Below are 13666 nucleotides of genomic sequence, written 5' to 3' on the forward strand. Positions count from 1 at the left end.
CAAAGTTCATTTTTTCCCAAAATATCATTTTTGTAGACGAAATAGCTACGTTTGTTCTTCACGTTTGGCTGAGAAATTGCCCGGAAATTGCAGTCACCACAACGCCGAAAAATATTCAAAATTAGCTCCATAATATTGACAGAAGGTCAAGGTCGAGGTGCTTTTCTAATATCGATTCGATAATATATCCATCGGGACAATTCATTTTTCACTAGGACCGATTGGAGTAATGGCTACCTCTGTATTTTACGCGAGAATCTCTCTCGAAACCACCATGTGACCACTTACGCAATGTGGCCACCTACGGCTATTCTTCAACAGAAATGCGTAAAACTACGTCACAATGCTGTAGACACCTTGGGGAATACGTAGAAAGCGTAAGCTCGTTGATGGTACATTCACAGCTGAATAGGGAGTCATTGGAACGCAGCGCTTTCAAAACCTGGGGCACTTCCGGATTGGATTTTTCTCAGGCTTTCGCCTGCAACATCAGTTCTGTTATACTCACAGACAATATCTTTACAGTTTTGGAAACGTTAGAGTGTTTTCTATCCAAAGCTGTTTGCAATTGCATATGCATATTCTAGCATCTTTTTCTGACAAAATATCCCGTTTAAAACGGGAACGTTTTTTATTCCAAAATGAAAATACTGCCCCCTAGTACCTTAATTGAATGTAGGAGAATATAACACAGTAGATCTGGTGGAAGAAAAGTGAAAGAAAGAGCATATGTTTTCTGTTTTTTATTGTTGTAGTATCATCTTTCACATGTATTAGAATAGCCACACAGTCAGATAGGATGCTGGAGATCATTTTGATGGATAACACAAGAGGGCAACTGTAGGTGTGCAAAGTTTCAGACTGATAACTTCAGGAATGGGCGAGCTACATGACATTTAGCATGAAGTCACCCAGGTGTCCCACACAAGTTGCCCAAATGTACCCAAGTGGCCGAATTGGTGAAATGACCTATAACTATATACAACATATCAAAAGGCAATTCTAACACACACAAAAACAATATTAAAATGTTTTAAAAATATTAGAAAAAAAACATGGGTAGACCGTTTGGAAGTCCTCCACACAATATTTTGCTGCCTGTGCCATGTCCCATAGCAGTCTCTTTCTGATGTAAAGCAGAGGCAAACTGAACAAGTGGTGCAGGTGATGGGGGACTTCATGTGACACAGAACACAACGACGCCTCCATGCTGTGCCCTTTTGGCCCGGAGGCACAGTCATGCCTGCAGTAATGAACTGTGGCATATGAACACCACTGGAGGCAGAAGTAGAGGGGGCAGAGGTAGAGCGGGAAGCTTGGCACCGGGGGTTCCCAGTCAGAGTCGCTATCACTGTGAAAGAAAACCTTTAAAAAAATATTTGTATTGTATGAGCCTTTTATCATCACATAAAATAAACAGATATGTATTGTATAGAGCAGAGGGAACAGTCGCTAAGGTGAAGTGCTGTTCCATTCAACTCCGGCCATTGTTGTGGGCCTGCCCTCCCCCCAACAGCACCCAATGGCTTTTTCATATGGAAATGGAGAGGAGTAGCAGGCGCAGTGGCCATGTGTGTGTTTGCTGTTCTACTCCATTCCATTTGAATAAAAAATTGAATATATATTGATAATTGTTGTGTGATTTTGTTGTCAGCACATTCAACTATGTAAAGAAAAAAGTATTTAGAATATTTCATTCATTCAGATCTAGGATGTGTTATTTTAGTGTTCCCTTTATTTTTTTGAGCACACACGCACGCACGCACACACACACACACACACACACACACACACACACACACACACACACACACACACACACACACACACACACACACACACACACACACACACACACACACACACACACACACACTATGGCCAATATGTACTTTACACATTTCATCACACATTTCATTGCAAATTGCAAATTGCAAAAAATGTATATATTGTATATATATTTATATTTCATAAAACGGCATTAGTACTTACCCGTACAGAAGTACGTCCTGTCCTTGCAGAAACAGCTCCTCAATGTTTGAATCATAACACTCAAAGATTCCTCAAACAAAAAAATCTGTCTCACTTTCCCGATCAATCTCTTCTATAATCTGGTGCAAATCTGTATACTTAGACTTGGACTTCGCTTTTCCTGATTTATTCGATATATATCTTCAATGAAATCGTTGAAAAAATACTTTCCAAAATACTACTTTCCAAAACACTGCTGTGCGTAACAAGCGTGACTGCAACTACTCTGATGGTCAAGGCGAGAATGAAGTTCGTTACGCTTGCGTTTACAAACAAGGGATGGTGGTCCACTGTAATACCTGTTGTATTCGGTGCATGTGACAAATTCAATTTGATTTGACCTATTGAGTTGCATCCCCTGTGCTTCCCACAGTTTGGTCAAGTTGGCTGTTGGACCATTCTTGAACACACAGGAAACTGTTGAGCGTGAATAACCCAGCAGCAGTTCTTGACACAAACCAGTGCGCCTGGCACCTAATACACGTTCAAAGGCACTTACATATTTTGTCTTGCCTGGTCACCCTCTGAATGGCACACATACACAATCCATGTCTCAATTGTCTCAATACTTAAAACTCCTTCCTGTCATCTACACTAATTGAAGTGGATTTAACAACTGACATCAATAAGAGATCATAGCTTTCACCTGGATTCATCTGGTCAGTTTGTTAGTTTGTCAGGGAAAGAGCAGGTGTTCTTAATGTTTAGTATACTCAGTGTGTCTTGATTAGATAAGTATTCACCCCCCTGAGTCAATACATGTTAGAAACACCTTTGGCAGCGATTACAGCTGTGAATCCTTTTGGGTAAGTCTGTAAGAACTTTGCACACCTTGATTGTGCAATATTTGCCCATCATAATTTTTTTCAATTACATATATATATATATATATATATATATATATATATATATATAAAACTCCCTAGAAAGGCAGGAACCTAGGAAGGGACCATATATATACACTATATACAAACCTATGTGGACACACCTTCAAATTAGTGGATTTGGCTATTTCATCCACAACCGTTGCTGACAGGTGTATCAAATTGAGCACAAAGCCATGCAATCTACTTAGACAAATATTGGCAGTAGAATGGCCTTACTGAAGAGCTCAGTGACTTTCAATGTGGCACCATCATAGGATACAACCTTTCCAACAAGTCAGTTCGTAAAATGTCTGCCCTGCTAGAGCTGCCCCAGTCAAATGTTATTCTTAAGTGGAAATGTCTAGGAGCAGCCGCGAAGTGGTAGGCCGCACAAGCTCACAGAACAAGACCGCTGAGTGCTGAAGGGTGTACATATCGTATGACCTCGGTTGCAACACTCACTACCGAGTTCCAAACTGCCTCCGGAAGCAACATCACCACAACAACAACTGTTCATCTGGGACTGCTCGGCCATGGGTTTCCATGGCCGAGCAGCCGCACACAAGCTTAAGATCACCATGCGCAATGCCAAGCGTCGGCTGGAGAGGTATAAAGTTCGCCGCCATTGGACTCTGGAGCAGTGAAAACGCGGCTTCTGGTTTGGAACTTGTGGTTTGTTAAAGGAAAGATTCACCCATTTTGAATGTTTTATATTGTTTTTGTGCATCTCTGAGAAATGTTCTATCGATTCCCCGGCTCATTTCATGTTTTCATGTGTGTATCCAACCCTGTTCAAGCATACCGGCTATATTCTGCCTGCTTGAATGGCAATAGGTACGATGTACATAAAAACATGAAATGACACAAGGAATCAATAGAACATAGCTCAGAGATGCACAAAAACAATATAACATTAAAAATGGGCTTATCTTTCCTTTAAGCAAATGTTTGTAAAACTTATTTAGGCTTGCCATAACAAAGGGGTTGAATACTTTTTTAAATCATTTGCTTTAAAAAAATTCAACAACAACAAAAATCCACTTTTACATGATGGGGTATTGTGTGTTGATCGGTGACACAACATCTAAATGTAGTAAATGTTTAATTCAGGCTGTAACAGTAACATTTGGGAAAAGTAAAGGGGTGTGAGTAGTTTCTGAAGGCACTGTATGGGGTATTACCCTAAAACAAGAATAGAATTACACCGAAATGAAGGTGTACCTGGGCAATATAATGTAAACTCTAACGTGTTACCATACTATTACCATGTTAACACCACTTTATTTTGAGCTGTGATGTAAAATGCAACGCTATAGCTTTTAGCAGCCTTTTTACGCTTTTGATCAAACATAGGTTAAAGCAGTGTTCACTATTAAGAACAGTAGCCAGACCAATCATACCCATTACATGTAACAAGTAGGACAGATTTGTTTACATACATATTTCTTCCTGTGAATTGAGCATCTGTGAAAAATCCTTCTGTGAAAAATGTGTTGGGAAATGTATCTGAATATGAATTGAATCTAAAAAAAGTTATTGTTTCATTCATGACAGTGTTGATACAACAAGGTTTAAAAAGACTGAGTCATCCGGATAGTTCTACCAGACACTGCACTGCAGTGCTAAAGACTTTTTGATGTTCAGCTTTAGAGTAATCAATCCATTGTGAATTCAGTCACTTTAGAAAAGACATTCGGGTAACGGGCTAACTAACTGTTAAGTATGAAAGCGATTGAAAAGGTTAACCATGACAATATTGACCTTCAAACAAGAGAACAGTTGGCACTGTTGACTGTCTGTGCAGCAGCTACTGGTTCAAAACATGAAATGTGATCCATCTTTCACGTTATACTTGTAGCAGTATATTTGCAGTAGTACTAGAGTTTAGTAGTATACTGTACAGCGGTGTAAAGTACTTAAGTAAAAATACTTTAAAGTACTACTTAACTTAAATCGTTTCCTGGGGTATCTGTACTTTACTATTTATATTTTTGACAACTTTTACTTCACTACAGTCCTAATGTACTTTTAACTCCATACATTTTCCCTGACACCCTAAAATAATTGTTACACTTTGAATGCTTAGTAGGACAGGAAAATGGTCCAATTCAGTTATCAAGAGAACATCCCTGGTAATCTCTACTGCCTCTGATCTGGCGGACTCACTAAACACAAATGCTTTGTTTGTAAATGATGTTGGAGTGGCTATCAGTAAATAAAAAGAAAAAAAAGAAAATGATGCTGTCTGGTTTGCTTAATATAAGGAATTTGGAATGATTTATGCTTTTACTTTTGATACTTAAGTATATTCTAGCAATTACATTTACTTTTAAAACTTAAGTATATTTAAAAACAAATACTTTTTTACTTTTTCTGAACTAGCATTTTACTGGGTGACTTTCATTTTTACTTGAATCATTTTCTTTTAAGGTATCTTTACTTTTACTCAAGTATGATAATTGGGTACTTTTCCCACCACTGGTAGTATATAGTACAAGTACTATACTATATGTCAAATATTTGAAGGTACATTCAGAGCAAGAGGAAAAAATACATCATACCGGAACTTAAAAAACACACAAACTCCAGACTTCTTTAAGAATAGTTCTTTATATATTTCTCTATGTGAAACAAATGACAATCATACTACACAAATAAGCAAGTACTGTTGTAACAGTCAGAGAAAACCACTCTGGAAATTAGTACATAACATGAAATACAGATACCAGTATATAACTGTAAATTATTGCTTGATTGCTACTTTGTTTTTTGGATAACTACAGTACAATACACAATATTCAGATTTCAACAGAACAGTATACAACAATAACGGACGGTATTGACCTTGTTGTATTGTAGACTTTCCAAAAAAACATTCAAACAGAGTCAATTTTCAACACGACGCAATGAGAATTGATTTGATCGAGCATTTCAGGACTTCGTTTTTTAAAATCTTTACATCAACATAAAAGTAGAAGCCACAATTTTTTGTGATGCACGCTGGAACTGGTCTCGGCAACAAAAACACTTGGCATATATACATAAATATACTTTTTCTCTTTTCAACAGTGACCAAAAATGCACCCAGTTTCAAAGACTGTAAAAAACATCAGATAAGCATCATCAACATAATCATCGTCATTGTCATCAATCATCAATATTTTCACCAGTCAGCACAACTAAAAACTGCTTATGCCATTATGGTGCGTTTCAACACTTGCTGCCGGCTTCGTTTTTAGAAGTCACCTCTGAAAGGACAACGCTTTGCACATGGAAGTATGTTCCAGAGACAAGCCCTGAAACAAAAAACACACATTCGTTCTGTGGTTGCAACCATCTATCCTGTCAAAAGACAAGTTTCCCTGTTCTTCCTTCCACACCTATTCAGTGGTACACTTATATCCAAAGGACTCCCGAGCCTTCAAAACCCCATTAGCGAGAGGTGGAATTCAGATAATTTGAGAGTCGGGACTCACACTGCTCTGTTGGTGAGAAGGCTTCCCAGGTGTTCATCTTGAAAAACAGAAGATAAAAAAATAACAGACAAAAAGAATGTCGATGAGGAGCGTTCTCTCATCTTACAAGGATAAAAAAGAAAATGCAGAAAAAGTGCTCGCATGCAGAGACCATAATGCATTTTTAATGCTATCTAACACGGAGAAGGTTTACGTTCACCACTGAGGCCAAATGTACTGTATTGAACACTTGAACACTCCACCTCAATGGTTGGGCTTTAATTTAGAAGAAAAAAACCCTGACTAGATTCAAAACACCTTTTCATGATGGGAATAAAATCAAGGACTCAACATGGAATAGTCTGTATTCGACAGTCTCACTACATGGAATATGTTTCTGTGACAAAACAAAAACATAAGGACTTTTTATGGCATGAAATCATTGTAATGACAGACACTTGGCATCACATATTCTTTTATTCAAGGTGCATAGTGGGGAGAAAAATCAAACATTCTGGAAATAGTTACTCCTAAAATGATTGGCTAAATGGCTAAAAGCACACTTTATTTATTTAGGAGTTGGTAATAGCTTTTTTTTGGAGGAGGAAAGTAACAACTGTGAATGCAGCAGTATTCCAAATTGGAGTGAATCAAATCAATGCTTTCTCTTAAGTTTCTTGAGTTTCCAATGATTCGTGTTGTGACTGCAAGGTGAGACGAAGGCGTTGGTTGATATCTCCAGAGGCAAGGAGGCCAATTAACAATTTTCACTTTCTCAGCAACGCTTAATGTCAATCATTAAAACCTAATGGACTATTTCAACCTACTGACTATTCAGCTATTTACAGCGAGAACGAAGAAGCGGCCTTAAACTCTCAAGAGCTGACAGAGGAAATTCAGGACATTCCTTCAGTGTAGCTCCAGAGATCTCGAGATTTTCAGTGCAAAACGAGCAATATAGGTCTCAGAAGAAGAAAAACATATATATATATATATATATATATATATAAACTGGGTTGATATCATAACAAGAACCAAAAACAATTACCGGAAAGATGGGAATCATAAAAATGCCCCCTGAAAAAACATCAACACTCTTGAAGATTAACGCTAGCTTTTACTCCTATCCTAAAAGCCCAACTATTAGGCTTTAAGAGAGAGACCTACTCTTAGGCCTTTACTCACACTGTAAAGGTTTCGTTTCACTCTCAGTCTTATATCTTGCTCAGCCAGCCTCTCCCCTCTCACTTGACACTATAAAATTATAGATATGCGTGTCGTCAAAAGCGTCATTCCATTTCCCTGTCGTCTGGACCAGTATAAAACGCCTCAGCTGCCGACTATAGTAAGTAAGCATGCAAAAAAAACGATTGTTTGTGGTATCAAATACATGTTAAGAGGAAGAACACACATCTAGTTCAGCAAAAACCAACATACACATCTCTGATTTAAAAAAAAAAGAAGGACAGAAGCAGAACCAAAAAAAGAAAGTGCAAACACCACCGCAACTTTGTTGTTACCACATGGCGACCTTTTGTTATGTCGTGTGTGACCTCGATAGGTTCCTTTGCTTCGTACAGTAGTTTAGTGTTTGAGTCTCTGTAGTAAGTATTTTTCTCATAAGAACTCATATATACATGCAGACGAGAGGAATACCAGGCAATCACTCCTGATTCCTGTGATAGCAGAAACAACCAATCGGCTGATATGATAAAAGAGCAGAAGAAGAACCGATGTAAACAACCAAAATCTCTCTTCGGAGGTATTGCATGTCCCCGAAGTCCATTGCACACAACTAACCGATGACGGAAATGAAGGAATGAAGAAGGAGAGGTCAGACTAGCGGAACTACTACAGTACTAGCACATATGAGAGCTGAGTGTATGATTCTATGACAGTGTGCCTGCTTTAGGGGGGACACGGTGTTACATTACCACCCCTGGCTGAGTAAGGGTCAAGGGTTCCGTTATCCCTCCCTCTCTTTCCTTTTGAGTGTGATGAGTGTGCGTGTGAATCTCATCCATCCTCCATCATCCATACAGGCCAGGCCGCCTCATTCCATCCAATAGCCACGCTCCGTCCACAAACACCACCAAATGTTTGTCGTTTGTTTGTTTTTGGTTGAATTGAAATGAGGGGCGTTGTCTCGTTGTGTCTCTGCGAGTGCAGAGACAGAGAAGACAGGTCTAGGTGTGTGTTTTGGGGGGTCGTAGGAGTGGGGTCCGAAGTGGAGGGTCCTAGTTGAGGACTTGCGGTGGTCCGTCGGGGCGCCGGGTTTGGACAATCTGCTGTTTCTGCTTGGGGCGCGCTTCGGCGTTGTTGTCGTCTTCGGCGTCACTGTCGCACACCTGCACGACCACACTGGGGGTCGACTCCGTGCCCGCGTGCAGCTCATAATTCTCCCCTAGAGAGGGAGTGGGGAGGGAAGGATGGAGGGGGGGAGGAGAGAGACAGGGAGGGAGAGAAAGAGAGTGAGGGAGAGAGAAAAAAAGAGAGACTAATATACCAGACTTTATTTGCCTTTACAGTGCTACACATGCATCAACAGGCCTACATCAGCATTCCAGTTTAAATATTTTGATTAGATAAGCCCCTGAATGTCGGATCTCCCACTGAAGCAGATTGAAGCGAGTCAACCCACTCCAGGAACAGATGCAAAAGCCAGGAAAAAAATGGTTCTCTCTAGAACCTAAAACGGTTCTTCAGCTGTCCCCATAAGATAACTCTTTGAAGAACCCCTTTTGGTTCCAGGTAGAACTCTTCAGGGGTCCATGTAAGACCCTTCCTGACAGACGGAACTCCCCTGCAATGACCGGTGGTTCCCAATGGCCAATGCTATCAGTTGTTGCAACACTGGCTGGCTGCAGCCTAATGAAATGTACTGCAAGATAGGATAGGATCAAACTGTCTGTTGCTATCATGTGCCAAACAACTAGAGAATTGGCTACTAGAGAATATATAACACGTTATAAATGTTATATGGCATGGAACAAATGTTACTAACGTTATATGATTCTTAAAATATACAGCCAGTATAATATATCAAATAGAGGTGGAATAATACAGATATCAAGATTTTATATACTTCGGTATTCGTGTCATAAGAAGGAATTCTCCTCAACCACGCCCACAAATTTGGAAAAACAGACATTCTTTCCCATTGACCCCCATTGTAAAAGAGCCAACTTCCGTCGTCGATCTTTTGCTATACAGAATTGACAAAACTTCCAGAAAAGCTGCTGGGTTGTTCAATGTGAGTGTAAACAGGTAAAAAAATCCTGACCATTGGTTCGCAATGCGTCCACGTAAGGAAATAGAGCCTACGAGAATAGCCTTCTGGCTTCAAGCTATTCGGTGTGGAAGAGTGCGTGTATTATACATAGCTATGTGTGTGGAAAACATTTAATCATAGCTTGTTTAGTATAGTCTGTTTGTAACTCCACTTACTACTTGTAGCTTTATAGTCTTTATGTTTGTGTTGTTGGTCTTGGCTAGATTAGAATATATTCGTTTTTAGATGAGTTTATTACTCACATGCACATGGTTGCAGATGTAATTGTAGGGTACTTTCACACCCTGATCTGTCTCACCTGTCTTTGTGCTTGTCTCCACCCCCCTCTAGGTGTTGCCCATCTTCCTCATTATCTCCAGTGCATTTATACCTGTGTTCTCTGTTTGTCTGTTGCCAGTTCGTCGGTTCTGACCTTTCTGCCTGTCCTGACCCTGCCTGCTGTTCTGTACCTTATTGACACTGACCTGGAAAGGGGCATGAAGGAAGCCCTCACGTGGCTTAATGTTAGCACCGTCATGAAAAGGGGCATGAAGGAAGCCCTCACGTGGCTTAATGTTAGCACCATCATGAAAAGGGGCATGAAGGAAGCCCTCACGTGGCTTAATGTTAGCACCATCATGAAAAGGGGCATGAAGGAAGCCCTCACGTGGCTTAATGTTAGCACCGTCATGAAAAGGGGCATGAAGAAAGCCCTACAATATTAAATATTTCTAAGTAGTGAAAATGCTTGGGAGCAGGCAATGTTGAAAAGTAATCTAGACATGTTGTACATTTCTTAAATGTAGTTTTGTTATTGACTAAAACAAGCATAAAACAAGAGAATTGTGTCTGAAAAAGATTGTTTGTTTTTGCTGTGAGCCAATTGGGTAACCAAGGTAACCACATGTTGTTTTCCCATAGGTGGGCAGTGCCTCAATGTTCTATTTAATACCGACTAGGCAACACCAATGCTCACATCACAACTGCCCTCAAATACGCATGCAGATTGTATCACGGTTGCCATGAAGACCAGACAGGGCAGAGGGAAACGTGATAAGAGGTTTCCCACACCACTGTCTGACAGGAAAAACAAGGCCCTATTTTGTCCCGGGAAGGTCACTACCATAGGCGGCCAGCAGAGAGTGCTAGGGTGCCACACTGCAGCAAAGCACTAATCTGAATCCGAGGCAGGCTAAAGAAGCCCAAACAAGCGTCAGCTCTATTTCCTGATGCCTCCTCCTGTTACCATAGTAACAGTGAGTGCAGCGGTGGTCTGGGCTTCAACATGGTAAATCATGTAATGTAGGAATCATGATTGTTCTTGTAATGCATTAGAGGGGGTTGTGTTGGTGCATTTGAAATTAAGCCATGTCAGAGGCTAAATGGCATAGGCTATATCTCGTTTAACAGCCCTTAATGTTCCCTGGTAGACTATAAGAGAAGCACTCAAAATGGTACTGCATGTCCTGATGTCTGGATGAAAAGACACTTCACACACAAACTTATTGACACACATGTAGAGTGAAGAACACACACCTATAATATAACTAGGCACCAGACCTTTTCCTGACAACAGGCCAGGAGTTTTTCTTGGATCAGGTCACGTGGGCCTATTAAAAACATATTATGGTGTAACTGACGACCATATCTTAGAAGGGTCTCCTTTTTACAGATGACAAGGGTCTTTAGCATCATTAACAATGAATATGTCCTTCCTCCTGAAGTGTGCAAATTGTTGGTTCCCTTCCCTTCATTAACATTTGTGGGGAGTTGTGTATGAGCGCAAACATCAGGAGAAAGGACATGTTACTGGGACGCACACAGTGAAGAATCCTGGGAGCTTGGTGACCTAGTAAACCATGTGACCCTCCTGACCCCAGTATGAAAGAACACGGGTGTCATTACTCCAACACAGGTGTCATTACGCCAAACACAGGTGTCATTACTCCCTGTTTGATATGGCTGGCATCTCTCAAAGGTCACCGCCTGCCTGCAAACGCTAGCCCTTTACTCAGCCAGAGAGACAGAGAAGTGTGGATGCCATAACAGAGAGGCATGAGGGAACATAATATAATATATAGTCTGAGGATGAATCTCTTTTTCTGATGGACATTCATACTTAGTCAACCACCCAGCATGCCGCACAAAGCAATTGTATGCTTGAATGCTAATTGGTGCCCTTCTTGTGACCTTACTGTTGTCCTATGATTCTCACGATACCACAGCAGATAAAGCTGGTGAACTCAGTTCAGTTAACAATTTGAGTAAATGTTTATAAAAGGGTAGAGTGTGTGTGTGTGCATTTGTGTATGTGTCTATATATGTATTTATATGTCTGTGTCCGTGTGTGTGTGTGTGCACAAGAGTGTGTGTAAAGTGTGTGTGTGTACTGACCTGGGCCTAGCTTGGCCACAGCACACAGCAGGTCGTAGTTGATGACGGGCGTTGCGTCTTCGCTCTGGCTCCAGCCCACGGCCGGCGAGGCGGGGGGCGAGATGAGGAACTGTTTGACGGGCGCGGGAGGGGCCAGGTACGACTTGTCTATGTCCTCCCCAGAGTTCTGAACCTATAGAGGGGGAGAGAGGAGGAGAGGAGACAGGGGGGCATGTCAGAACGGATCATGTTCATTTGGACACACCATGGAAAATTTTTAAAACATTTCAATGCTGGAAACATTAAAGTAGAAAACATTAAAGATACGTTGTGCATTAATGAATACACCCCGGCTGCTGTTGTATAGGAAGCACACTGTGTTCTCTTCCTGTTGGCTCTTCCTGTTGGAACACTATGTACTGGATCATATCTATATAATACACGCACTCGATGTAGGGATGGACAAGAGTAATAGAGTACTCGAACGAAAGTTTGATTTTTTTTAACCTGAGATCACATTTATTTTCAAATACTGTATAATTATTTGGTGGAATGTGCTTAGTGCCTGTCTGAAAAAAATGCATTTTGTCTTGAAGACGATGTTAATTTGCTTTGACTCTAGTGTTCCATTTGTACATGTGCATTTGCAGAGCACAAAAAAAAAAGAAACCAAGCCAAGCATTAGACAGTTCTTCTCCCTACATTTCCTTTCCCCTTCCATGTCTCATTCACTCAATTGCGTTCCGACCGCTCCTTCTACACACGTGTGCTGAGTGCACACACAAGCTCCTGTTACGCATACAGAGATAAATGCATCTAACTGATGGGATACTACACAAGCTACACAACCTTGCCAAATAACGACAGTTTCATCACAAATTGAAAATGGACTGGTTGATTGAAGTAGGAAAATATGTGTTCCAACAATGAGCTGCAGTTTTGGAATAATTGCTTCCTGTCTATTTTCCTCTTAGGCTACTTTGCCAACTGCTAGTGCCATTTCCCGATTGGTTAGCCTCGGCTATAACTCAATAGACAGATTCCACACTGAAAATAAGCAAAAAATCTAGTTTGATAAAGACAGTGTATTTTTTTATCAGAATCATTAAGCATAGGCCTACATAGGTAATTCATAATCATGCAGTGTTCAATGTGTAATTGTTCATCCTTTTTGAACAGGCAGAATAAACTAAATCGAACTGTAGACACATTTTGGTTTGTAACCTTGAAAAAAAAATTGTCTTTCAACTCACCAAACTGAGCCCTGCTTCAAATGATCACCCCGTGAGAAAGAATGTTCCAGACGCGCGAGATGCATATCACATCGCACTGGCAACTTGTTTAATTTGGAGAAAAAAAAAAGTATGTTCTATTTTATTCTGTTATATTACATCATGTTTGTTTTTTTTAACTATAAAATAGGTTTGTCTTGACTGTGATAAGGCCTTGGAAAATAAGAGCTTCTTGTCTGCTCAATTAACAAAACACTACAACAAACAATTCCACACACAGACATGGCGGGAACAGAGGGTTATATACACGTCACGAAATGTGGGAAAACAAGACAAAACAAATGGAAAATGGAAGGTGGATCGGCGATGGCTAGAAAACCGGTGACGTCGACCGCCGAACGCCGCCCAAACAAGGAGAGGAACCGATTTCGGCGGAAG

The 13666-nt window shown here is 40.5% G+C and overlaps 1 protein-coding gene across 1 annotated transcript in view; it reads right to left on the reverse strand.

Annotated features, from left to right (window-relative positions):
• Positions 1-5488: 5488 nt before the first annotated feature.
• rcan3 (regulator of calcineurin 3) overlaps positions 5489-13666 on the reverse strand; it is a 50784-nt gene continuing 42606 nt past the window's right edge. The window contains exons 3-4 of the mRNA XM_021584390.2: positions 12018-12189; positions 5489-8756 (exon numbers count right to left, since the gene is read on the reverse strand). Coding sequence (XP_021440065.1) covers positions 8590-8756; positions 12018-12189 — 339 coding nt within the window. The 3' untranslated portion in view covers positions 5489-8589. The remainder of the gene's footprint in view (positions 8757-12017; positions 12190-13666) is intronic.

Source organism: Oncorhynchus mykiss, chromosome 25, assembly GCF_013265735.2.
Source record: "Oncorhynchus mykiss isolate Arlee chromosome 25, USDA_OmykA_1.1, whole genome shotgun sequence".
Classification (NCBI taxonomy): domain Eukaryota; kingdom Metazoa; phylum Chordata; class Actinopteri; order Salmoniformes; family Salmonidae; genus Oncorhynchus; species Oncorhynchus mykiss.